Source organism: Primulina eburnea, chromosome 10 (assembly GCF_022965805.1).
Source record: "Primulina eburnea isolate SZY01 chromosome 10, ASM2296580v1, whole genome shotgun sequence".
Classification (NCBI taxonomy): domain Eukaryota; kingdom Viridiplantae; phylum Streptophyta; class Magnoliopsida; order Lamiales; family Gesneriaceae; genus Primulina; species Primulina eburnea.
In genome coordinates, this window is record NC_133110.1 from 37830216 (window position 1) to 37856834 (window position 26619).

The 26619-nt window shown below is 35.8% G+C and overlaps 4 protein-coding genes and 1 long non-coding RNA gene across 13 annotated transcripts; all 5 read right to left on the reverse strand.

Moving 5' to 3' along the window:
- Positions 1 to 353: 353 nt before the first annotated feature.
- Positions 354 to 2041, reverse strand: LOC140803964 (uncharacterized). 8 transcript variants are annotated; one of them, XR_012111996.1, is made up of 4 exons: positions 1250 to 2041; positions 1046 to 1117; positions 799 to 898; positions 354 to 547 (listed from the first exon to the last, which is right to left on the reverse strand). XR_012111996.1 is itself a non-coding variant. In XM_073159813.1 (3 exons), exons 1-3 carry the CDS (start codon positions 1835 to 1837, stop codon positions 896 to 898), a joined length of 663 nt encoding a protein of 220 aa, XP_073015914.1. In that variant the 5' UTR covers positions 1838 to 2041; the 3' UTR covers positions 687 to 895. The 8 variants fall into 8 exon arrangements, 4 of the variants coding, with proteins under 4 accessions (XP_073015914.1, XP_073015913.1, XP_073015912.1 ...); XR_012111995.1 differs by having other exon boundaries at positions 799 to 872; positions 1250 to 2040; XR_012111994.1 differs by having other exon boundaries at positions 354 to 640; positions 799 to 872; positions 1250 to 2040.
- Positions 2042 to 2608: 567 nt separating this feature from the next.
- LOC140803476 (protein ROLLING AND ERECT LEAF 2-like) lies at positions 2609 to 6743 on the reverse strand. Of its 2 annotated transcripts, none has more exons than XM_073159372.1 (4): positions 5352 to 6743; positions 4498 to 4676; positions 3686 to 3909; positions 2609 to 3592 (listed from the first exon to the last, which is right to left on the reverse strand). In XM_073159372.1, the coding sequence occupies exons 1-4, from the start codon at positions 6361 to 6363 to the stop codon at positions 2803 to 2805; spliced, it is 2205 nt and encodes a 734-aa protein (XP_073015473.1). In that variant the 5' UTR covers positions 6364 to 6743; the 3' UTR covers positions 2609 to 2802. The 2 variants fall into 2 exon arrangements, with proteins under 2 accessions (XP_073015473.1, XP_073015474.1); XM_073159373.1 differs by having other exon boundaries at positions 4498 to 4673; positions 5352 to 6741.
- Positions 6744 to 8401: 1658 nt separating this feature from the next.
- Positions 8402 to 11646, reverse strand: LOC140842655 (uncharacterized). The gene is made up of 3 exons (XR_012120462.1): positions 11531 to 11646; positions 11191 to 11362; positions 8402 to 8510 (listed from the first exon to the last, which is right to left on the reverse strand). It is a non-coding gene; the product is annotated as an uncharacterized lncRNA (long non-coding RNA).
- Positions 11647 to 17385: 5739 nt separating this feature from the next.
- On the reverse strand, positions 17386 to 20118 carry LOC140803477 (putative receptor protein kinase ZmPK1). The gene has a single exon (XM_073159374.1). The coding sequence runs from the start codon at positions 20046 to 20048 to the stop codon at positions 17685 to 17687; it is 2364 nt and encodes a 787-aa protein (XP_073015475.1). The 5' UTR covers positions 20049 to 20118; the 3' UTR covers positions 17386 to 17684.
- Positions 20119 to 22298: 2180 nt separating this feature from the next.
- On the reverse strand, positions 22299 to 25283 carry LOC140803478 (uncharacterized). The gene is made up of 6 exons (XM_073159375.1): positions 24938 to 25283; positions 24679 to 24811; positions 24111 to 24214; positions 23876 to 24020; positions 23486 to 23626; positions 22299 to 23396 (listed from the first exon to the last, which is right to left on the reverse strand). Exons 1-6 carry the CDS (start codon positions 24976 to 24978, stop codon positions 22506 to 22508), a joined length of 1455 nt encoding a protein of 484 aa, XP_073015476.1. The 5' UTR covers positions 24979 to 25283; the 3' UTR covers positions 22299 to 22505.
- Positions 25284 to 26619: the final 1336 nt, after the last annotated feature.

Sequence of the window (26619 nt, forward strand, 5' to 3'; positions counted from 1 at the left end):
ACACTTAGCATTATATATATTTTTTATAACTAAGAAAACCATTAATTAAAGAAATCAAATTACCTTGAGAATATTTTTTACAAAATTGGCCAGAATCAAACACCCGAATCTGAAATTCTTTTATCATACTAGTTAATGTTCACAAGTTGAAGTTGACAACTTGATTTGAGCAATAAAATTAGTTGGAGAGAATTGGAATATAGTTGTTCGTCATTGAAAACAACAAATCTCCAAATTATATGCATATTCTATGAAAGAGTTTAAAATAACTATTTGAACTTTTGAAGCTTACCAAAAAAAATCAATTTATGTGTTATTATAAATTTAAAATGATTAACTTCAAATTCTTTTGTAACACAACACAAGCGAATATTTGCCGGGTGCTTACCACAAGACTAGTCCCGACCAGCTATCGATAACTCCATTGGCATCGCCTGCGAGGGTTGATAGAGGTGTCCAATTGACCGAGAGAGCCAGCAGAGACTGTGAGAAAATAATCACATGCCTGTTTTCGCCGACGAGCCATCCAGGATCATTCCGGTGTAGGCTTCATCATGGAGAGTATCAGTGGGTCAGGAGGCAGAGACGCTAGCGTTCTTGATATTGACAAGAGAAAACTGAAGTTCCTTGATTTTATTTGCTATGATGCAGTCGTACAAATCTAACAAATACGATCAATAAAGTGCTAGTTTCCAACTTCCAAGTATGATATAAATAGTTTGAACTTTACAGCGTCTGTCTGTTACATTGAGGTAAATATTTTCCCTGAAATTTTGGTGGGAGGGTGTGGAAACACACCTGAAACCTGTCAAAAACATTTACGCCACCGCCATACCCCTGGTCTCGGTCGCCCGATCTCCCGTGCACTAAGACTAAGACTGTCAAGGAATGGAGATTACTCAAACAAACAAACAAACACGAGGGAAAGAATGATTTGAAACTTAACAGTAAATATCAAGAATTACATGCTCTATATCCTACATTTGCCCCAACAATAGGATGATCAATGGGAACATTATGAAACCATTAAAGAGCTGAAGTCTACCTCAGGATAGCAGTTCTGCGAAGTAATTGTTTGGTTGCTCGTATTTGCAACGACTTCGCACGATATTGCCGCCTGTAAACAATAAACTGTGAAGTGAATCTCTTGGCAGATAATTTCTCGGAATTGATTCTCCGAATGGGCTAGTGATAACAAGACCATATACTAATGAAAAATGTAAACTTTCCAAGAAATAAAAAATTATACCTGGAGAGGCAAGTCAAGGAAGGAAAGCCTGAGCTTTCCGTCAATCTTCGATTCTGTGTCGAAAGTGATCTCACCTTCCGCCACATCCTCCACCAACAGAACCACATTGCTCAAAATCTTCACTGCGTCCAGATCGAGCGTGGCGTTCACGTACGAAGAGCTACGCGCCTCTACTCGTCCGCCCTCCGAAGTCGCATTCCCCAGGTTCTGTCCCCGGTACCCGATGGTGACATTCACCCAATCGTAGTCGATGGAGTAGAAATCCCGGTTCCTGACTCGAACGGTGAGGTTCAGCTTCACGTCGAGTGAGATTTCGGGGACCGCATGGAAGCTGAGGCCATCCAGGCTGAGGTGGACAATGGAGAGCTTGGGTTTGGACGGCCACAGGAGGACCAAGGCAGCGACGAGGAAGATGAATACGACGGAGCAGGAGATTACACCGCAGCGGCATGATTTACGGAGGAGGCCTCGGTGGTAGGCCGGAGGGTATGGAGGCAGTACGTCGACGTATTGGGATGATTGGGGCTGGCTCTCGGAGAGGAGAGGCTGGTGGAACGACGATGTATCGTAGTGTTTCGATTCCGCCATTCAGGTTTGCCGGAAATCTAGTTTGAACGTTCTCTACAGTTCAAGTTCCTGCAATTCCCCCCGATTGAACTAAACTCGTGTTGTTTAAGATGCTACTTACGCCAAAGAATTTGGAACAAGCTGAGATGGAAAAAATGATAACTGGGAGAATTCCGAATTTGTACATTGTCGAGCCTTAGATAAATGACATGATAAAGGGGAAAAAAGCCACGTGAACGTGTTATGTCGTGACACGTCTCCTATATTTTATTTGCTAAAACGTGTTATGTCGTGACACGTTTACATACACATGTATAATTTGCATTATATTTTTTAAGCTTACCATTTTTTTGTCATACATATTAAGTTTTCAAAGGCCTTGCTGGATTCTTGAAACTCAACAAATTCAATTGCGGACAATTTATCATGAGGTATACGCCTTCTCCTTGCTGTAGATATTGTAAAAGATCAAGTCTTTATATAGCGAAGTGAGAATTCGAGCTCGAACCTAATACGAAAAACGAATAATAATCAATTCAATGTTGATTCGGGTTTGTAGTCCTCGACGAAGTATAGTTAAAAAAATAAAAAATTAACTTTCCACGTAGATATTAAGCAGTCCATCATGAAGTGATTTGAGAGAGTTAAGATTAGATTAGAGATTCATGTGATCGTTCCATAGCAGCTTGAATAAAGATTCATGCAGTGATGAGATTCAAAACATGTTATTAGCATTGGCTTAGCATTTTGTTTATTTCTTTCTAATGTTCTACATCTTTCGTAAAAATTAAATACGAACTCAATAAAAGTAAAATATATATGGTTGCCACCTTTGAATTCCATACATAGCTTAACTACTTACATGCATGAACAAGATACCAATGTATTTTCGCAAGTCCTACCTCTACTTCACAGCAAAATGATATATATAAAATACACAGAACAATTTAAACAAATAATACAAGTGGAAGAAGTCTTGCATTCCATCACGCCTCTTTCCTGTTCTGCCGCTGCGCGATGGACCTCAAGTTATCGTACATATCCGAGCAAGCGAGAGAAAAATCGGACAGTGCCTGAAAAAGTGCAGGCAGTTGGCTTTTCAGACTATTCAGAGACTTCTGTCTAACTTGAACACAATGCTTCAAGTAAGCTTCCTCTTCGTTTTCTAATTTATGTTCCGCCGATTCCACAATTAATTTACGTTCAGCATAGAGATCTTTGTCCTGCGTCCTGTCCGGATCCAATTCATCCGGCGGGGTTCTCTTCTGCATGTACTTGCTATACCAATTCTCAAAATCCTGCTTCTTTCTTACAAGGTCTTTCCTAGAATCTGCACATCTTTTCCGAAAATCCATCTCATCTTTTTGGTATAGCCATATGGTTTCCATCGTGGCAGCAAAATTCATAATGGCGGCTTTTGCTGCTTGGTCCTGAGATTTATCGAGATAACCGTTCCACGTTTGGACAAGCTTCAGAATCGGTGGATTTTGATTTCGACCAGGAGATGAGACTTTATCATTCAAGTTTGTGTCGATGGGGATAAGGTTTAGATTCAACCAACTGTTGATAGCTTTAATGTATTCTCTTTGTTGGGTCATCAATTCGTCGATATTTGAATGCCACTCTCGAATAACACCTACTAACTCGTGTGTCCGCTCAAAGTGGTGGTCACTAGTTTCTTTAGGAGATTGAGAGTCACCAAGCAATCTTAAAGCTTGTACAATTTCGGATTTCCTTTCATGCTGTGATCTCATCGTCTCCCACATTGCTGCCATCCTGGTAATTCACTCAAAATGAAAAGAAATATACGATTCAAAACAAGTAAATGGAGAAATTTAATTCTGTGATAGAAGTGCATTAGCAACTCACCCATCAACAAGGGCGACGAGTTTGGGATAGAGCTGTTCATCACGTAAGCGATTAATTTCGGAGACAGTGGAGTCCATGGATTGCATGTCAACAATGTATCTTGTGTGCAGATGGCTGACAGCTGCTTTCATTCTCTCTAATGCTTCCAAGTTCGAACCATGTTGCTTCAGCTTGTTTAGCCGCTTAACCTTTTTCTGATATTCGAGTTTCATCTGCTCACCTGCCTGTTAAGAATAACAGACAATAGAAGTGTTCTCAAACGCAGATGATTATGTGTTGGGAAAGGCCATAGCATGAGGTAAAATCATGTAACAGATAGGACCAAGGTATTAATTATTAGTTCCAATACATATTTCAGCAGTATTATTCTTATAAATTTTGAGGTGTACAACATATTTGTTTCCGATTTAGGAAAATCATGGAAATTTACAGAGTATGACTATAACAAAAGTCTCTAAAAAATTGATAATATCTGCGATTAGAGATGTATCTTGTAATCATATAAACCACTATCTGTTTTAGTAATAGTGAAACAACGCAAGTTCTTGTCATCTGTTTGTTCTTCTATAAAATGTCAAAGAATATTTTGAAAAAGAGTTCGAAAGTTGAATTTCGTTTCAGTAGGTCAAGAAACACAAAAATAGGAATTTCGAAGAAAATTTAAAACAATGTGCATGAAATTTCGGTCGGAATTTTGGAATTTCCAAGAAAATATCAAAGAATGGGCCTGAACTTATAACTAAGTATCTGGGTAGATTAGGAATGATCTTTAAAAGAGGACACAGTTAAACTAGAGATACAACGGACTATACCTTCACTTCATCATAAAGCTTTTTCTCCCATGCTAGCATTTTGTCCAAAACTGTCGCATGTGTTTCTTGCTCTTCTGAATCAAAATCATCTGTACCATCATTTGCGTTGGGCAAACCTTTGAATGACCTATTCCATGTGATGACACGCATGACCCTCTCCGAATGATTAATATGACCTGCTACGCAAGGATTTAGAAGTCTCGAATAATTCATTGCTAATCCAAACTCAACTAATCAAAGATGTTGTGTTGAGGAATCATCCTCAAAAGAATGTTCTGAATCATAGTAGTTAGAGGAGTGAATCCCATAAATGGGCGCGCATGGGTACTGTAGAGCTTAGGAACAAAGTGAGTATTATAACATTAGGATATCTGAATCGAATATTCACATCATATATTTAATGATAATAAAATATACATTAATCTATCAATCATGCTTAGAGGGTACCTTAACCTTTAAATTTACTAAGCTAAATGCTTCACTATTGAGCTATAAGATTCATTTAAATGCTTGGCCTCAGTTTGCATCTAAGAACAAGGTCCGAGTTTCGTTATGCCCTAAGCCTAAACACATGCCTTTGGGACTTCTAATAATCATGCACCTTGATTAGGAAACAATATCAACACTTTAACACACGATTCACAATGAGCGAATAAATCTTCCTCCCCGAACAAGTGAAAAATCAGATTTGAATCTTTGTACATCTAGATTAATTAAAATATGCTGCAGTGATTCCGTACCTCTTTTTCATAAAGATTCATACTTAACCAAACTATTTTTACAACAATCGTGAGATCAAAATAAAATCTTTGCTTTTCCAAACCCATTAAACACAAGCTCACGTGAATATATACCTCTCTTGTCAGCAAAATTTGAGTGGTAATGCAAGCGGGTTGCCTCCAGCATTCTAGAAACCTCATGAGCACTCTCTGAAGCCTTGAGGAAACAATCATCCATATCACCAAATATCTGCACCAGGTTCAAATTACTCCCACCGCTGTTCTTTTTCCCTGGCGGTAGAACAACCTGTTTCCCTTTCTTCACAACCTTCGTTGTAGTCAGTGCTTCTTCTGGCGGTGGCAGATGCGGGGGAAGCTCACTCACCTTCTCCATCACATCCACCGTCTCCCCTTTCTTTCCCCTATCCATTTCACTTCGTTTAGCGCTCTCGTTGACCATCTTTCGTTCGATCTCTTCCTGTGCTACGTGATTCTCCTCCACCTCTGCTAGTGTGGGACCTGGTACGTGTTCCATTGAGAAGAAGTAATCCCACCGAGACATCCCCTTATTATCTGGAGGAGGAATCGGCTGCTGCTGCTGTTCACGACGTTCATGATCCAGCGGCTGATGCATAACCTCACCAGTAATTACCTCGGGAGACGAAAGGACTCCTTTTCTCCCACTCTTGCTGCTCCGTTGCCTCAAGCTATGACTGCTTTCGCTTTCTTTATCATCATCTTCATCATTTACTTCCTCGATGATGGGATCGGAATGCTTATTCTCCGGCAGGGGAATCGAAAACTCAGGCATGGTACTAGCACGTTGGAGAGGAGCGGCGGTGCCGAATGACGGGGGGAGCGGAGGTGGAGGAACAAGGAAGTTATCGTACGGAATAGGGTGGGGAGTGGCGCTGGCACCACTGGACGACGCTGCCGAAGGGTCAACTGCGGCGGAGGACGAAAAAACAACTTCTCCGTGAGCAAAGTCGCTGAGGGACGCGCCGGAGTTTTTCAACGACATGGCGTGAGCTGAATGCGCCGCGGCGAACTTGTTCCGCGCGATCACCGCCTGATTCATGAATTGCTTACGTTGTTTGCATCGAAGCACAGCTTCCTCGTTCTCGATCTTCGATTCCGCGCAGCCCATTGAAACCCCAAACTCAATCAATCAAATCCACCCAATCAACTCATAATTCAACGAATAAAGATAAGATCTTTTTCCTTTCAAATTCCGGTTTCCGGCTGTATCAAAGAGTATTCGTGATGAAGAAATAAGATTTGTCGACAAGTTTACAAGGATGCGTGAAGATTACGAAGGGGAAAAAGGGGAAGAACGAAGAAATCTAGATTTTCCTCTTTTCACCTATATAATATAATATCGGCCGATAAAAATTTGTGGAAGATGGCAAAATGAAAAATATCGAATTCTTCGGCAGTAACTTTTATTTTTACGTTGGGCGCCGCCGTTGTTACCGTCACGTCGGCGCCGCCCTGTGACATCGGCGGGCCCGCCTCGACCAGCTGGGAAGGCATTGCGTGTCAAAAGGTACAAAAACAAGAGAAACATGTATTCGTTGCCACAAACGTCATCCTCAATATGGGATATTGCACAGATGGCTTAATTTAAAAATAAAAATATATTTTTGGGGCTTAATTTATGTATGAGTGGGTCTCATGTGAGACCGTCTCACGGATCTTAATCTGTGAGACGGATCAACCCTATCCATATTCACAATAAAAAGTAATACTCGTAGCATAAAAAATAATACTTTTTCATGGATAACCCAAATAAGAGATCCGTCTCACAAATACGACCCGTAAGACCGTCTCACACAAGTTTTTGCTTTTATGTATTTCACATAATTTGTTTTTCAAAATTAGTTATGATAAATTACAAAATTAAATATCACGTAAAGACGCTTTTTTTTATAATTATAAAATATTAAAATTTAAGAATATTTAATAATGTGAAATAAAAATATAAATAAAATACGATGTCTTTTTTTTTTTTTTTTGTTGAAAGACTTGAATTGAAGAACAAAATCATATACATTATAATCAAAACGTTTGATGAATAATTTTGGAATTAAAAAGATTAGTTAAGTATTAAGATCTCTTTCTTATTAAGACATAGATGTAAATAGACATAAATTTAAAAGCATTATAATGTTAAAAAAAATGACTTTATATTCAAATCAGATTATAGAAAAATTAAAATGATAGTGGTTTCATGGTAGTGGCTTAACGCGCTTAGTTACATGTGACAAATTAATTAATTAATTGAGTAGATCTGACGAATCTTTATCAATGAGACGGTCTCACGAATTTTTATTTGTGAAACGGGTCAACTCTATCGATATTCACAATAAAAAATAATACACTTAACATAAAAAAATAATATTTTTTTTCATTAATGACATAAATAAAAGACCCGTTTTATAAAATACGACTCATGATACTATCTAACACAAATTTTTACCTAATTAATTAGTACGAATCAAGAACTGGATACACAGTTTTCTTAGTGGAACAATTTTTTTTAGATGAGTTAAGATATATATATATATATATATATGAAATAAATTGTAAATTAATTAAAAATAAAGTTTTAAATTAATTAAAAATAAAAGTTGTTTTTTCAATAAATATTTTTAATAATATTATAAGAGATAACGTGAGATTAACAAGTTGTTATACCCAAATCTAAATTTTAGGTTTTAGGTTAAAAAACAAAGCGCATTGAATATTTGGCAGGTAAAGTAAAGAGGTGGCATGTTAACAAGGGTGGTTCGCCATGGTAGAGTAGATGCTACTTGTGGGGGCAGTGTCCTCACAGGATCTCAGTCATTGATTTTATATGGTGATTAAATCTGGGCCTTTGATCACTTCATGGGGTGTATGTGTGTTTAAATCTGGGCAGGTGCCTCACAAGGTAGGGTGAAATAAACCCTAGACCATCGACAGCACAAAATTTTGTGATCCGTAGGCTTTCTTACATCACCTACGACGCCATGTAATAAACACACACACGTATTGGTAATGGTAACAACAATTCTCAAGATTAATCAAATATTCGCCTACTTTTTTTTTTTAATCGTCCCTTGGCCATCGATCCCTTGTAAATATAGCTCCACTTCTTCGAGATGATCTTTCCGAGGTGATTCCTCGGGCAAGAATACAATTTTAAGTACACATAATCATGTCTTCAATGGAGCCTTTTTCTCACGGTCTGAGATTCGAGCAGAGGATATTGGAGTGTGACTTAAACCGGCTCCTACCTCCATCCTCCTTTTCCTGCATAAAGATAAGTCGGTGTTTGATATGTAAATTTAGAAAAAATAGTTGAGGTTTGAGCGACTTACATGAACCAAAATATACCACATTTAAAGAATAATCAGGTGTGGTTTGGAAATTACAAAAATATGTCTGTAAAACTTTGAGCTGGAAAAAAATGCAGTGTGCTGTAACTTAGTTAGATATAAATGTAGGAATTCACCGGATAGATGAACATGCTTATGTGTTTAAGCTTATGTAGGACCGAACATGTAAGGCCCGAGAATTCGATTACCGTAATCTGAAATGATTTGGGGGATAATTCATATGTTTATAGACGGAAAGGATCGGACCGGGAAAGACGAGAGAATGCATGAAACCTCAGAGGGACTCGCGCATATGCGCAGTGAGTGTGCGCGCATATGCGCTAGCTGTGCATGCCATGTCCAGAGAGCCTCGCGCATATGCGCGAGACAACCCGAGAGTTGGCATTTTTGAACATTGGTCTCGCACATATGCGCCGAGTAAGGGCGCGCATATGCGCGAGATGCCATGTAGTCACGCGCCAGGGCTTATCGCCTCGCGCATATGCGCGAGACGTGTTTTGCGAAGGAATGAGCCACGTTGCTGAATCATGCATTGTATATATATATATATATATATATATATATATATATATATATATATATGTACGAATTTGCATTCATTTCATCAGACTTTAGAGAAAGAGTCGAAGTTTTGAAGAAGAAAATCCTTACGCTTTTTGTGAAAGATCCACCCGTCTGATTTTGAATCCGACTTCGGTATTGAATTCCTATCGACGTAGGCTACAACTGGACGTAAGTTTTGCTACGTTTTGATATGTTTTGAAATTATGGTATTGTCAGAATCTGATATGATTCATATATGATGTTCTTGGCATGTTAGACATCGTATAATTGAAACTGGATTGAGGAACAGATACCATATGAAATTGTTATGATTTTTAAAGTTAAGTTGATTGAGAATTGATATCAGTATTGAAGTATTATCGAGTATAAGGTGTTGAGATTGATATCTGATTGATATGATAGTGCTGGATATATTGAAATTATGACGTTATGTTGTTAAAACAGAATAATCATTCTGATTATATCCAGTATTGATTGAGTGGTGTATTGATATCGTACCCTCGATATTGTTATTATCAAATTGAGTATTGACAGGCTTGGGGTTCGAGACTTCGACCGAGTCAGAGTATCAGAAAGAAAGGTATAAATTAATGTTGAGTTGGGATTGCACAACTCGAGTGAGGTTTGACTCGAGTTTCTCTAAATCACATACCTTAGTTTATTGCATTGATGTTGCGATTGATAAGATTGATGTTTGTAGGCAATTGATTCTTAGCCAATGTATGATGAGATTGATGTTTGTAGTCTATTGATTCATAGACCATGCATGTATTCACTGACTGATTCGTATCATTATGGCTGATTCGCCTAGTTACCGGCTGATTCGCCTAGTCACCGACTGATTCGTCTGGTCATTGGCTGATTCGCCTATTCTTTGATTGATTCGTCAATTCTGTGGCCGATTCGCCCAGCCACTGGATATATGAATTATATCGACGCCGTTTAGGGATTGATTCATTCCTATCGACTGAGATTCGATATATTTATCATTATTCAGACACCGGGATCCCTAGATTAGAATTGAGTCGAGTCTGAGACGACGCGTCAGTTGAGTCTAGTCTGAGACGACGCGTCGGTTGAGTTGAGTATGATATGACATGTTGATTTACATTGGTTATATCTTTCATGTTTGTTGAATTACTACATGTTAATGATACCTTTATTATGCTTTTATATATGTTTTTTATGATTGCATGTTTACATTGTTTATACTTGGATTTATTCTCACCGGAGTTATCCGGCTGTTGTCTTGTTTTGTATGTGTGCATGACAACAGGTGGGGATGGATCAGGGTCGAGAAGAGGATGAGAGAAGACAGTTAGCGTGGAGATCCGAACTTAGGAGTATATCTGTTATATCACCTGAGGTGTAGTGAAGAAACAGTAATTATTATGATTTATGATTGTACAAGACTTGTACTTAGATCTGAATAGTGATCTTGTAAATGAGATAAGACTTATTTCATATGCTGCGTAATCTCTATTTAAAAAAAAATTTTAGACCCTGTTTATTTTAATTGATTAATTATTCCCAGAAAGTGATTAAGAATTGAATTAAGTTCGGGTCCTCACAGAACATTTGTCGCTTTACCAAAAGATATAGCTGATGGTAATGGTGCAACTCAAATCTTTTAAATCGCACAACAGCTCAAGCACCACGGTTCGATCGTTTCTATCAAGTAGAGATAATTATTGTACCCAACAGCTTCCTTCAAGATTCTTACCACCCTTATCCACATCACTTCAAAGTTTACAATGAACAGAATAATTTACAGTTTTTCTAATCACAACATCGAGAATATAAATATAAACAAAGTACAATGGAATCAGGAGACGACCACAACTAGTTTGGAACTATGGTTTTTTTGTCAATGGTTCTCTAAATATGCATGATCATGTTAAAGAGGTTGCTTGTAAAGGGAGGACTTGAATGCTATATAGTAGCCCTTCAATTTTAGTTAATTGCATCGAAAAAATAAGATAATGATGTGACCAAACAAACACATCATAGGATAAACTTTAGTTCATTACCTTTTTCTTAACTATCTGTACTACATCCTCGTCCTGGAGAGAATGACTAAAGACCACAATGTTGTGGATAGTGCCTTGCACTCACACCCCAAACTAAAACATACTTTACGTCCTTTACCAGGCTCCGGTGGATATGGTTACAAAAATCTTCAACTGTGCAGCCACCTCTACCCTGAAACAAAATAAAACTCAATGAAGATTGTAACATCCATTTCAAAAAGAGAATAAACGTACAAATCGATGTAACAGAACTAGATGATAGAACTTGGGCCACAAAATAGGTTTGGTAAATCGGGAACACAAAAATAGAAAGTGGATTATTGATTAAGAAACAACATACAACATAAAGGACAACTGGTTAAGAGAAGTCTGGTTGTTGGCCCTGTGGCTTTGTATAGATTCTGACAGGGCACATGTCTTCCCACATTTTTGCAAGCAGTCGGTTAAGATTCAGCTGTTGAAGCAACAAAAGCACAGAACATTACAAAGAAACTGAAGGTGAATTGTTCAACCTAATTTTTGTCAAGTGATCCGTATAATTTTAAATAATTAAGGTTGTGAGAACCCGAATTTCCAGCATTTCAGTAGCAATGCAAAATTTCCAGCAGAAGATAATATTTCAGAAGCTGGTATTTTTCCAGCAGACATGTATTTTCCAGCAGACAGGATCCAGCAGCAGAAGAGCGAGAAACCAGCAGACAGTTACCAATTCAGCCATGACTTGTAACTGAAGCATTTAACACGGAATAAAGATTGTTAATGGCAGATTATGGCCATTAATTGGGAGGCTAACAGTCAGAATTTTGCCTATATATAACACTCTCATATCTCTGAATTGGTGTTACACAAATCTTGAGATTAAAACTTGAAATTAGAGCTAAGAGAGTGCATTTTCGAAGCTGTAAAATCCAGTAGCGAGGCAAGCAGATTTCCAGACTTCAACCGAAAAACTCTAGCAAATTACGGTAAGTGGGCTTATGTATAAATATCTTGAAAACCGTTTGAGGATTTCTGATTTAAAGCAAAGTATGTTCTTGAATCTTGTTATCTGATTTCGAAGCACTGAAACTTAGTGAACTAATGGTAGGAATATATATTCTGAATATTACTGATTACTGATTACTGGCCTCACCCCTTAGAGGAGAGAACATATATGGGACTGATATCAGTTTAGCCATCAAATTCACGAATGTGCTCAGTGCTTATTTGATAAACTTCTGATTTCCGACTACTGAATACCGATTACTGATTTCTGAACACTGAACATTGATTTCTGTTATGAAAATAAGAATTTCTGTATATTTTCGTATTACTGTTCTATATGAAATGATTTCGAAAACTGAGAGTTATTCCCGCCCCCGCTTACTGAGTGACAACCATATCACTCACCCACCAAAACATCTCAGATAAGAACGATGAAGAAAGGCTAGAAGAAGAGGAGCAGATTCAGTTCTGAGGCTGGTGAAGAAGTTGTTAATTCTCAGTTTTATTTATGTTGTTTTCCGCTGCGTCTGTAAGACATTGTGCTGTCTGGTTTGTTTTACATTTCCGCTGTAAAACATTAATTATTCGAGTTTGTATCAGACATTGAAATATTCAGTATTTATGAATAAAAGACTGGTTTCTGAATTTCGTACTTCTGAGGCTTCTTGTTTTCGAATGTAAATTTGAGAGCAACGCCGATGTCAACCAACCCCCGTCCCGGGGCGTGACAAAGGTTTAGCCACAACACCCTTAATTATGAGAAATTATACATTAAGTCAGTTTTGGATCACATTAAGGGCATTTATTAAGCATAATAAAATTTTTGTCTAGTGATCCGTATAATTTTAAATAATTAAGGTTTAGCCACAACACCCTTAATTATGAGAAATTATACATTAAGTCGGTTAAGGATCACATAAAGAACATTTATCGAGTGATCCGTATAATTTTAAATAATTAAGGTTTAACCACAGTACCCTTAATTATGAGAAATTATACATTAAGTCGGTTAAAGATCACATAAAGAACATTTATCTAGTGATCCGTATAATTTTAAATAATTAAAGTTTAACCACAGTACCCTTAATTATGATAAATTATACATTAAGTCGGTTAAGGATCACATAAAGAACATTTATCTAGTGATCCGTATAATTTTAAATAATTTAGGTTTAACCACAGTACCCTTAATTATGAGAAATTATATATTAAGTCGGTTAAGGATCACATAAATGATATTTATAAAATCAAAATTTATGTCTAGTGAGCCGTCTAATTTTAAATAATTAAAGTTTGGCCACAGCACCCTTAATTATGCAAAATTATACATTAAGTGGGCTGAGGATCACATAAAAGACATTTATTAAAAGCATAAATATTTAAAAATTTTTGATTTAATGTCTTAGTGATTCGTATAATTTTAATTTATTAAAGAATATCTATAGCATCTTTAATTGAATTAAAATTATACATTAATTTTTAATCACATTTAGTTATAACAGACATAAATTACATAAAATTATTCATCATTTTGATAATATTTTGAGATGAATAATTATGAAGAATAAATATTTTATGCATAAAGAATTTAATATTCTAGGATTCGTATGATTTTAATTAATTGAAGAGTAGCCACAACATCTTTGATTGAATTAAAATTATACATAAATTATGAGGATCACATTTGGTTATAAGGAATATAAATTGTAATTAATTATATTTGAACATTGAAATTTATCCTACAAGAAATTTCGTTATGTTAAATATAATTAATTAGGATACAATATTGAGTTATTTTCTTAATTTATCCACATGGATTAAGAATTGAATATAATTCAATAGTTATATCATTAAGTTTTATGAATCTAATTGAATTAAAAATTCAGTCCACAGACATTTTTTATGTCAGTGATTCATATGTAGATCATGATTTACACGAGTAAAACATGATATATGGTTTATTGCTTCATTTAATAACATTAGCATGTATTCATTAAATTTGTAGCATATTGCTATTACTCTGATATTAATTTCTTGAGAATGACTTGATTAGTGGGAGCGATCAAATTCAGAATATTGATCATTATGATGCTCATTCATCCACACAAGTTATATGTATTGATTGCTATTCACAACATCTTCCAATTAAAAAGTGTGTTGTAAAACCAATCATATAAATTCCATAAAAAGTTGGTTCAATTGCCATTCATTTTTAGATGAGTCTTCAAAATAAATAAAGTCTCATTAGGCAACATCGAACAACATAAAGAATTCATCTCTAGTGATGATGAATATTTAAAATTTTAAGATTAAGAAAACGACATGGATTGAAACATGTCTCACATTAGTGGTATTTCAGGTTTTACAATGTTATCTCTTCATTAAGTTTTGTTGTGAATATTGTGGGCCATTATGAATACCAGAAGGTTAGTGGGAGCTAAATTATTATCAGAGTAATATAAATATTTGACCACTAAAAAGCTGCAAAATGTTTTGGGATACCTTTATGGTATTAAAGTTTTACATGCTTATGTGAGACGAATTGACAATTTGGAAAGTGATTTCCTACTTCTACTATTGAGTCAAAATTCGTCATTGAAGCACTATTGTGTGGTGTATTTTAAGGAGTTGCATTATGGGCTTAGAATTATGAAATTTATGTCTAAGCCATTAAGATTATATTACTGCAATTTAGTTATGGTCTTTGTGACTAAAGCGGTGGTCGAATTAAGTATATCGACATAATGTATTTTAAACCGTTGGAGAACGTGTTAATAAAGTGGTCATTAAACACGTTAGCACTGAATTGATGATCTTTTAACCTAAAGGCATGTAAATTTCAGATGTTAAAGGATCATATGGTAATTACTGATGGATTTGATTCCATAATAAATTTATATTATATACATTTGGTTTTGATAATGAAACGCATTCAGTTATGATATTTCTCATATTCAGTTATATATATATTCAGTTATCTTGAGAAAAATATCAATAAAGTTGGACCTCGAATAAACATTGGGTTTATTCATTAAGTTATACAGATTTGAGAAACATAATGCATTGTAATACATGGAAGATAATACTCGCTTCTAGAGGACCTATCGCCATTATTCATGTATTTTGTTTTCTCCTATGGTAAATGAGATATATGTGTCAAGTGGGAGAATGTAAGAAATGTGACACATATTAAAAGAGGCGTGGCGTGTAGGAATTGGCGACGGCCAATAAACCTACCATTTTTTTACGAACAGCACATGCAGCCTCAAATTTTAAAAATTTGATAAGCGCACGTATCTCCTCTTTGACAATTAAGCTCTCACAATAAACTCGTTGATGGTATGAGTTGCCTATAAATACCGAAGGCATTGAGGTCCGTAAATACACAATCTCATACAGAATAATACACCATCTATAGAGAGATTGGAGTATTTAGAAGACTTCAATCGGAGGAAAACAGAAGACTTAAAGATGATTCAATGGCTGGGGGTAACGCTCGATTTAGCTTCCGCATATTTGTTTCATGTTTATATACGTGCGTAAAAACATGATTTTGAGAAAATCTCTAACACTCACACCCTACAGCAACCCTTCGGGATAGCCCCCTTGCAAACACATACAAGAAAACATGAGCAAAAAGACACAACCTTGCAATATTCCAATGAAAAATCGATATATTCATCATGTCCCAGACTAGATCGAAAGAGTTCGTGGATGCACGCATGCATAGCAGTAATATCGACATGTATGATGCAAAATAATGTAACAACCGTACCTTGGTGATTATTATTGGACAAACGATCGATGAACACACGACCCTTGCTTGAAATGAAAAATGAAGGCACCGAAAATATTTGCAGCAACAAATCACGAGAAAGCTTGTGAGTGGAGGAGGTGGACGGCTGATGAAGAGTGATTAAGTTTAGTGGGAGCTTAGGGGAATAATTGGGTGCTAATTCTATAGTTTAAGATTAAATAAATGAGCCCTAAATGCTATTTAAGAGTTTTTAAAAGATATTTAGGCTTAATAAACTTAAAAGTAGGCTCATTAAATCCAAACGCACTCCTGAAAAATATTTCGTGCTGAAAAGATTTTGAAAATATTAGTCGACCCCTCAAAAAGTCCCCCGATCCGATAAAAAATTGTGTATCGTATAAAAATAAAATATTGCTGGTAAAAATACTCAATAAATCCTATTTTTTGAAAAATGCACTTAAAACACCTCAAATAAATTAATAAAATTAATCATATTATAAACTAATTTTCCTGAAAATTCTCCGGTCTGCATTCCTCGTTCGAGCGTGAAATGCACCTAAAAACTCTAATGCATTAACTGATAAAATTCCATTAATTAAATCCTATCATGCATGAATTATACATAAAATGCATAAAAATAATTAAACACGTAATTAATGAAATAAACATGTATTTAATGTTTTAAAACAATTTAATAAAATGCCAAAAAATTTAATAATTTGCAAGCATGTAGTTCACGTGGACCTTCAGATTTTCGAGACGTTACAGAAAATATCTACTGATGTAATATTTTTTTCGTCCGAATTTTTCCCAATATGTTTTATGAAAAATGTTTTAACGAGATAACATTGAGTCCCTTTGAAGTTTTTAAACATCCATCTTGTCAAATGGATATTAGACGAATCGATTGTTTGTGTAAATAATCATATTAGGATGATTGTTATAAATATATTATTACTATAGATGATTATCTTATTTAGTTAGATTTGAAAGATTTGTAACCAAGATAAATATGACTAGATAATATGTGTAAAGATTTATATGTTGTAATATTTTCTTATAAATAGAGTGATTATATTCAATGAAAATTGCACCTGAGTATTAACTCATTCTCTCTTTTTTTTTATGGATTCTCTTTACTCACCTCTCTTTCTTTTATAGTTTATAACAGATAATATTTAAATAATTCTCAAATTTAGCATGAATATGAGAAAATAAGTTTTTGAATTTAGTACTATTATCTCAGTATTAGTGAAATAAATTTGTTTATATACCGAGGGCATGTAAGCAATAAGTGACTCTCCATGTCCAAACTTCGGACAAAATACACTTAAAATTGCAAAAAGAAAGAAAGTTCTTGTATTACGATTGAAATTTGAAATCAAAGTTAGGCTAAAGACCAAGTAAGTAATTTTGGGGATCCAAATCCAAACTATTAACAAGTATCAATTCCAAATTCCGAAATGCCTGTTAAGTTTTATATCCAAACACAAATGATGAATTTCACTGAGGATTTCAGAATTCAGAGACTTCGTCTGTATTGGTAAGTTACAAGGACAAACCAATTTAGTGTATATATATATTCATATTTCATAAACAAATAGAACTGCTCGTCTCGTCGTGATCTTCTCTTGAATTCTCTACCCATTCAAGGACAAACCAATTTAGTATATATTTCATAAACAAATAAAACGGCTCGTCTCGCCGTGATCTTCTCTTGAATTCTCAAAACTTCAATGGCTCCATCCCCTAGTCATGTTTCTAACATACTCACAACTTCCCTCATCGTTGGCCGATCATCTCTATTTTCCTGAGCACACTTTAAAGCCACTTCCACTAAATTCCCCAATCTTTCCGCGTCATACTCACCTCCCAAACTAGGATCAACAATTTTCTCAATCCATCCCTCTTCATTCGTAGTCTCCATTATTACCCAATTCTTGAGCATCTTCCCCCCCATCCCGCGGTTTTCCGTCTCAACGTACAAATCTTTCGGGTTCTTCCCAGTCACCATTTCCAACACGACAATCCCGTAACTATACACGTCAACTTTAGAAGTGATTGGGAGGTGACTAACCCATTCAGGAGCCATGTAACCTCTTGTCCCTCGTATCCTGGATACGTTCATGTTCTCCTCGCCGCAGCTTCTGTTCAGAAGCTTCGAGAGCCCGAAATCGGCCACCTTCGGCTCGTAGTTTGTGTCCAAAAGTATGTTCTGAGGCTTCACATCACAGTGGAGAACCCACTCCAAGCATTCTTCATGCAAGTATGCTAGCCCTTTAGCCGTGCCTATTGCGATATCATATCTTTTCTTCCAATCTAGTTTGTTGGAGTGAAGATTTTCTAAAAGAGATCCGTGTTCTAAATACTCGAAAACGAGTATCCTATACTTCCCTTGAGCACAATAACCCCACGACTCGATTAAATTTGAATGATTCAGCCTTCCAATCAAGTTAACTTCAGCTAGAAACTCAGCTTCTCCTTGCATTGCTTCAATATTTAAGAACTTGATGGCCGCGATCCGATTATCCGATAAAGTCCCCTTATACACCACACCGCTGCCTCCTCGCCCAATTTCTTGGCTGAAGTTAATGGAAGCCTTCTTTAGTTCTGCGTATGTGTATCTCTTGAATCCAGTAGCAGCTTGAACATACCTTTGCCCGGTTGGACTTGAACTTTTGTGGGTTAAATACAAGAATATAAGCAGACAAAAGATTTCAAATGCTCCGATTGCCATAGTGCACCAAAATAAGTACTTGAACCAGCCATGCTCCTCCTCCTCGTACTGCCTGCTAAGTTGTGTGACGGAGCTCGGACACTGCATGTCGATATGGTCTAGTGTCGAATTTCTACCAGTAGGCCCCCAAGATTGAGGTAATTTTAAGTAAAACCAGGACTGCACTCCCGGAGTTTGTAATCCATTTAACAATGTTGGCTTAGTATAACAAGTATACGAGCCAGTACTCTCCTGGTCGTACTGGAATCCTATACATTCACAGTCACTCGAGCACAATTTCTTGCATTGATCCAAAGTGCAGTTTGGGAAGAACCCCTTGTCGTAACCATAAAACTGATATTGATTATGCTTAAGAAAGTATGGAGAATAGCTCTTGCTACACGGAAGCTTGAATTCTGGGACGCATCCTTTTGACCAATCGGCAGCGTTTTTCATCTTGTGTCCTGGTAAGCACGAACACCTCCGGCTTGAATCATGTCTGTAAGTGCACACACTATTGACACCACAAATACCATGGATCTTACAAGGTTGCCTGAAGACTTGCCATGTGACAGTCCAAATCCTCAGCCCTTTGTCTAAACTGTAAACTCGAAGGTTACCATCGTGATCCAGAGTCATTCTTCTCTGAGGCCCGAATCCATAATCCGATGTATTGAGCTGGAATCCATCCGACGAGTGAAAAGATCCTCTTAAATCAAAGTTGGCAATCTTGCTGGCATTATAGCTAGTCCGTCCTTCCTCCCAAATTGTTCTCCACGGCGGAGGCCAGTAAATACTACTAAAATCTTCACTATCGTAGAGAAGAGCTAGGACGTTATCATTGCCAAACAACAACTTGTACAAACCCGAAGAATAGTCACTACTGCTTCGCGAGGCTACTAGTTTCGTATTTCTTCGAAGTGATTGGAGAGGAAGAAGTGTGTTCGTCGGGGAGTCGAAACTTTCCCAAATATTGACACCATCTTCTCTGTGGAGAACAAGATTGCCATTATCATGGAGTTTCAATAGCACTGGCAAAGATGATTCGGTTCCACTGGTCCATACAATAGACTGTCCCGCGTCATTTAGGACAAGATTTCCGGAGTTCAACAAAGAGAGCTTCGTGTATCTTCCATTAACCGGTTCATCCCGATTAGCCATCCAAACCACAGTCAAATTTCCATCGAACAGCGGCTCCGTGTACCATAACGAAAATATGTACGCGTTATCACCAACCGGGTAGAAACCAGCAGTAAAAATTCCTAATGGTGAAGAGATTAAAGAGTCACTCTCAAGGACCAGAGACGAACCTCGGGTTAAAGTTTCATATCTGGTGGAGGATGATGGAAATGGTAAGAATAGGATCAAAGCAAAATGTGTAAGACCAAATATGATCTTCATATCTAGGAATGCATTATGTGTGTCTCCTCTGCTTCTTCAGATTCGGAGGTTAACGAGATGCTACAGCAGGTTGACTCATTCCGACGGCAGAAAAGTAGTCCTATAGGAAACTTCGAGGAAATATAAAAACAAAGACTCGTCGTTGAAGTCCGGCTCAATATTTTCAAAGATATTAAAAATAAAATAAAATGAAGGACAGTCGGGGTTACCTGTTTGTGATTTAAATAAAAGAAGATGATAGAATCTTTTTAAAGAGCAAATGGGTAAAATGATGCATACCATAACTCAACACAAATATTTTCGCACAAAAACACTCAAAAATAAGAGAAAACTACTTAACTTAAAATCCTAGATAAATGGAATAAAAGCTATCAATAATTACTGTTTCTATTCACATATTTTCATCTAATTTCGATAGAAAGAGAAAATTTTTAAATTTAATTTTGTTTGATTCAACTAATATTTTTTACATAGTCTAAATTTCATCAATCCAATGATATAACAAAAAGATAAGATTCATATTTCAAATTAATCCAAATATTAATTGTCAAACTAATTCTACATGAAATATGCTATTTTAATGTTTCTTTATATTCATTATATATATCAAAACAATATTTCGTAAGTGTCTAAAAATATTCTGAAAATCAGGTTGAATAGTACTAGTAAATTCAACAAAATATTCGTGTTCAGTTATTATAAAATGTTGACAAAATTTCGTAACCAATTTAACGACGACTTTTCAAAAAATTTATTTTGTAATTGTGAAGGATTAATTGTTGGGTTGTTTATCTACTAAATGGTCGTAGAGTATCAGAGTCAAGTTTATGTACATTGACTAAATATTTCAGAATGTCTATACCACCGGAACCATCATCTGTTTTGTAAGAATATTTGGCAAAAGAGTTGTTCATACTTTCTTTTTCAAGATAGAAGCGATCCCAAACTTTGATTTGTTTTACTGGGACTATCATCGTGCTTATTTCCATCGTGTTGCTTGCTCGAGCAGAAGATGTTGTCTCTACATCTTTGTTGGGGAGTTACATGACTTCTTTCTCCTCGTGGCCAAGTTTGATTCCATAAAAGTCGGGAATGTAGCCAAAATATTCACAAAAGTCGGAAATATACTCACTTCCACGACCACAACGATTTGAAGATAACGCAATTGAAATTCAAATTATGTACGTATATGAGTAAATTGCGACATAATAAGTAAATAATAATAAAGAAATTTTTAATATAGATAAAATCATAACAAAATTTATTGAATATATATTGACAGATGATAGCAAAACGAAAATTGATTATAAAATATATAGAGTTGAGAGAAAATTATTGTATAAAAATGTTTAGAAACGATATTATATTTATAGTTGATTTTTTGGGTTAAAATTTTTTATAAGAGTGTGTCTCATGTGAGACCGTCTCACGGATACTAATATGTGAGACGGGTCAACCCTACCCATATTCAAAATCAGGTTGAATAGTACTAATAATTTCTCCTCTCAAGTTACACTTTGCCAAATGAAGTTGTGTGAGAGATGTTAGATTTCCTAAGGATGGAGGGATAGTCCCAGAAATATTGTTTTTCCCTAAACCAAGATCTTGGAGTTTGCGAAGAGAATCGAGCTCAACAGGGATAAGTCCCGATAACCTATGGTCAATCATGTTAAGATACAAAAGATTTGGACATTGCGATATATTTCTCGGTATTTCCCCAACAAAAGAATTATTGCTAAATTCTACATACTCTAGACGCCTTAAAAACCCCATCTCTTGGGGAATTTGGCCATGAAAGCTATTCGTTTGGAGATTAATGGCTCTAAGAAAAGAGAGATTAACTATATGAGGTGAAAGGCTTCCCTCCAAGCCTTGAGAAATTACTAGTACTATTCAACCTGATTTTGAATATGGGTAGGGTTGACCCGTCTCACATATTAGTATCCGTGAGACGGTCTCACATGAGACACACTCTTATAAAAAATTTTAACCCAAAAAATCAACTATAAATATAATATCGTTTCTAAACATTTTTATACAATAATCACAGAAGACCTACTGGATAAGAGCATCTTGGAGCGATCAGATCAATCTTTAGGATAGTGTTTAAGATAGCTTAAACTCAACCATCTTTCTGAACATTATGCAAATCCTACTTCACATTTGACTGAGACGAGCGATTTGAATTCTAAAAATCAAGAAATCATCAATTAAATATATACTTTGCATTAAAATGGACGACAACAACAATAATAAAAAAAAAATATTGTGCTTCAAAACAGGATTGATATGTACATAACACAGTAATTGCTAAAAGAAAAGAAAAAAAAACTACGAGTATGGTAAACTGGTAGTTATATATCACAATCAAGTAACGATGGTGTACATATTTCTTGAGCCATATATTTAACAAAGAATGTGGAGAAATCTGATGATGAAGAATTATCAAATATACATTCAACTCCTCCTAAGAGCTGCTAATCTGGCAACAAATTCATCGTAGTCCGGCAGTTTGGGATGCACATGCCCATTTCCATTAAACATCTCGGGCTGTAAAGAAAACGCTCTAGCGTGTTGTTTGTGGGTCTCGCTGGTTGGGGTCGTAGCTTCACTGGGAAGAGACGACACCCTGTTTGGAGCATGTTTAGTAGCTTTGGGCGAGTGTCCAGGATCATGATCTTGTGGCATCTTGATGCTTGAGCCTGATTTGACGGTTCCACGGGGTGTTTTTTTCCTGCTGTAATGAAGTAGAAGCTTATCCATCATCTTTTCTTCTTCGTCTCGTTCATTGTTGTCGCCCTCGTCTAAGAATTTCAAGACTCTTTGCCCCTGTGCCGCTGCTTGTTCTTTGTTTGTTTCTTTCGGTGTTTCATCGCTTTCAGAGTGGACTTGTGCTGGTGGGGGTTTGAGGGGCCGCCTCCTCACAGATTTCGGTGCTGGCTTAGGTTTAACAGTGGGGTATTCTTGATCATCTGTTTCTTTAGGTTCCGCCTTCTCCTCGCTCGTCGTCTTTTTCACATCGGCTTTGATATATGGAGGAGGGATTGATCCATACTTGAGAGGCTTTTCATCATGTTCTTTTTGATTCTGAACACGAGATTCTGGTTGGTTATAATTATACATCTCATTTCTTTTAATAGCATCCACTTGAATGTCCTTGATCGAAACATCTTCACTTCTGCATTTCTGTTCATAGCCAGGAAGGCCATCTTTCCTCTCAGGACCGGTACATTTTCTGGGGTTCCAGCGTACGTAATCTGACCTATTCCTGGATTCATTCTTTAGAACTGAACCCTCCATCCTATCAAACGGAACGTACAGTTTATCTCTGAAAGCATCAGCAATATCCTGTAAAATAGTTGAAAAAATTTTGCAAAAAAAATTAATATTTAGGCCTAGTTTGTGTTTAAAGTGCGTAAATATGACTCAGGTCTCACCTTTTTACCAGCAGTTTCATGATACAACTTGTTTTCCAGAGCTTTTGAGCTCCATTCCACTCCTGATTCCGTGGCAATATCGTGCAATAACTGAAGCTTCATTTCTTTCGATGGGTGGCTTGATTTCAACTTCTCCATGAACTACACAAGATATATCAAACTCTTGGATTAAATTCAAGTGACCGAACGCAAGCAGATTTATATTCGACCGATTGAATCATTGCCCTTGCCCTTTTGGGCTTTGAAGGACTACATATTCACTCAGAAGATAGATATTGAGCATAACCAACAAAAACTGGAAATAAGAATCCGGCAGAATGATTTACACGGTTCGAACATGTGGAACGTCGATTTTTCTAATGACACCAAGGAATTCACCGCAGACCATACCTGTTTGTCAACATAAAAATCCAGCGAATTTGTATATCTCTCGGAAAATAAAGTTCGAAGTTGCCTCAACTCTGGCAGTTCAGCCAGTCTCGCTGCTGCAAACATCAAAGAAGCTACAGCTTCCCTGCACTCTTGTGGACATTCCCTGTGAACATAAAACTGCAAGATTCAGACAAATTCGAAAACAATATCATGTATTATTTTCTTAGATATATATATCCACTGGAGATCATACCTCTGTTTATCCACGGTTCCAAGATTGTTTGCTATGGTCACACAACATTGATCGACGAATTCGAAACAGCTGGACCGATTCAACTCGTTAAGAAGTCCTTCAGCCTGTTTCAAGATCGACAAAATGTCAAGGAATCCTTTCGAGTAACAATTCAGGAGCAGTTGATGAATCTTACGGAGAAGCATAAAATTCTAAAAAAATTATTCATAAAATTCGAGTTCTCTTTTCATGCTATTTCTTCCACTAAAGACAGGACGAGCAAAGCAGTACTATAATTTTGCTGTGACCATAAATTTTACAACTCAAATATTCAAATCTTCGTCCAAATTTAAATCAGCCAAAAATTAAATAGCAAAATTAATCTTTAAGAAACTCTTTCAAGATTTGACCTCAAGAAACGTAATCATTTACACAATTAACCAAGAAATAGAATGAATGCGATGATAAAGAATAAAAAACACAAATTCGAAGCAATAAATTCTAGAAAATCCATTTTCCAATAATTGAAAACTAATTAAATAAATAAAATACCCAAAATCTGGATTAACAAATATGGGAAAAAAATTACCCTTCCATAGGCGTTAGTATCCAATCCATTTTTAAGAAGATCAGCAATATCATTCCTCAAATATTTCTCCATTGCGTTTCTCTTCTTCTTTATCAGCTCAATTCGAGTCTTCGTCTGCTTAATATCCGACTTGCTAAATTCAAGAACCAAAAAAAAAAAAACCCCACCAAGAAAATACGTAATTAATCAAAAAATGAACCCACGAACATCGAAAAAAAACCAAGAAAATGAAATTTATCGGCATAATTGCAGCACTTACCATCTGGAAAAAAACTTGCTTTTCAACAACCCGTCGAACATTTTCTTTTTCTTCAACAATTCCCTCTTCTCTCCTCCTCAAGAATGAGAAAAAAAATCTGTGTGTGTGTGTATGTATCTATATATTGTATGTATATCTCTAATGCCTGAAATATACGCCAAGAATAACCAAGACTGAAGAATATTTATATATAAACTGCAAAGAAAAGAAGCTGGTTCGAGTGAGGGAACCGAAAGAAGAATACTTATATTTAGTGGAAATCAGGTTTCCTTTTTTTCAAATTGAATTGTTATTATTATTGTGAAAAGCCAATAATTGCCGTCAGACAACCTCTCGAGAAGATTGAAGATACAAATATACATACATAGATTATATATATATATGGAGAGTGGATTCTGGAAGGTGGGTGTGCCACGTCGGATTCGAACCAAAATGGTGTAACAGTGGGAGGTTGAATGACGAAAGTGGGACTCCTTGTTCAGTGGATTACGGCTGTAAAAGGGGAGAGAGCGGCGGGGAGAGAAGGGCAGTTTGGGGATTTGAAAAGGTGTCGTGGATAGAATTCAGAGAGAGTACGAGGTGGCGGTGTGGGGTCCACATGAGAGAGTGGGGGAGTGTAGGGAGACAAATCGGGTCAACCTTCGTGCCCCATGTTTTTAGCTTCATGTTATTTTTGCGTGTATGTCATTTTTTCACAATAAAAATTAGTACTCTTAAACTTAAAAGTAATAATTTTTCATGGATGACCCAAATAAGATTTCTATCTCACAAAATACGACTCGCGAGAACATCCCACATAATTTTTTGCCTTGAAAATAAAACTTTTCTCCTTCGGAAAAGTGTTTGAAAATAACTTAATTGATGGGGTAATTTATCCAAAAAATTGTAGGATTAAGTATTTATTGTTTTATCAAAACTTATAATTAATAACAATAGTGTAATTATATTATTTAAATAATACATCAGTCTAACCTTTATTTATGACTATACATTAGCCACAAAATCTTATAATATAAGACAACAATTTTTTCCTTATTGTCATTATTAAATGAAAAGAAAGTAATTACTTCTAATAGATTTTTGATAAATCAATTAGATCCTTTCCAATTTAACTTATATCAATTAAAATAATAAAATAAATAAAAACAAATCCTAACCATTATGTATGAATCCGACAATTGGTATAATCAATAGATATTGAATATCATTAATTATGGATGAAATTAATTTAAAATAAACCAATATATGTAAATCAAAATATGTTTTTACAAAAACTTATAAATCAAACTTGAAAGGAATATTTTATTCCTTTATTATTTTGCTAAATTGATATTATCAATTTATGATTTTGTCTTTCTAGATTATTAAATCTTGCTTGATTTAATTTAAATGCTAATATCTTGGTTTACTTATTTGTAGACTATGAGATCTTGCTTTATTTATCTATAGATATTATAGTATTTGTTTTTAATATGATTTGTATCTCCAAGATATTTTATCTTTATTTGAAAGTGTTTTTTATCTAATGAAAATCTTGTTTCCATATTTTGTAGGACACTTTTATGGAATAAATTTTAGGTCAAACTATTGATATAAATATGGATACCCTTGCAGCCGTACAGTGGGGTTTTTGGAGAAGAGAGAGTTGGACTAGGAAGCTTTTCACATAGAAGAAATTACAA

Bases quoted from the DNA above. Each gene is read 5' to 3' on its own strand.
- LOC140803964 (XM_073159810.1), bottom strand. From the start codon at position 1,837: ATGGCGGAATCGAAACACTACGATACATCGTCGTTCCACCAGCCTCTC. The intron at 1,118-1,249 runs GTATAATTTTTT...TATTGTTTACAG, and splicing joins TCCTTGACTTGCCTCTCCAG to GCGGCAATATCGTGCGAAGT.
- LOC140803476 (XM_073159372.1), bottom strand. From the start codon at position 6,363: ATGGGCTGCGCGGAATCGAAGATCGAGAACGAGGAAGCTGTGCTTCGA. The intron at 3,910-4,497 runs GTATAGTCCGTT...TATTCTTAACAG, and splicing joins AGCTTTATGATGAAGTGAAG to GCAGGTGAGCAGATGAAACT. The intron at 3,593-3,685 runs GTGAGTTGCTAA...GTGAATTACCAG, and splicing joins CTCGTCGCCCTTGTTGATGG to GATGGCAGCAATGTGGGAGA.
- LOC140803477 (XM_073159374.1), bottom strand. From the start codon at position 20,048: ATGAAGATCATATTTGGTCTTACACATTTTGCTTTGATCCTATTCTTA.
- LOC140803478 (XM_073159375.1), bottom strand. From the start codon at position 24,978: ATGTTCGACGGGTTGTTGAAAAGCAAGTTTTTTTCCAGATG. The intron at 24,215-24,678 runs GTAATTTTTTTC...ATCTTGAAACAG, and splicing joins ATACTAACGCCTATGGAAGG to GCTGAAGGACTTCTTAACGA. The intron at 23,397-23,485 runs GTGAGACCTGAG...ACTATTTTACAG, and splicing joins ATGAAACTGCTGGTAAAAAG to GATATTGCTGATGCTTTCAG.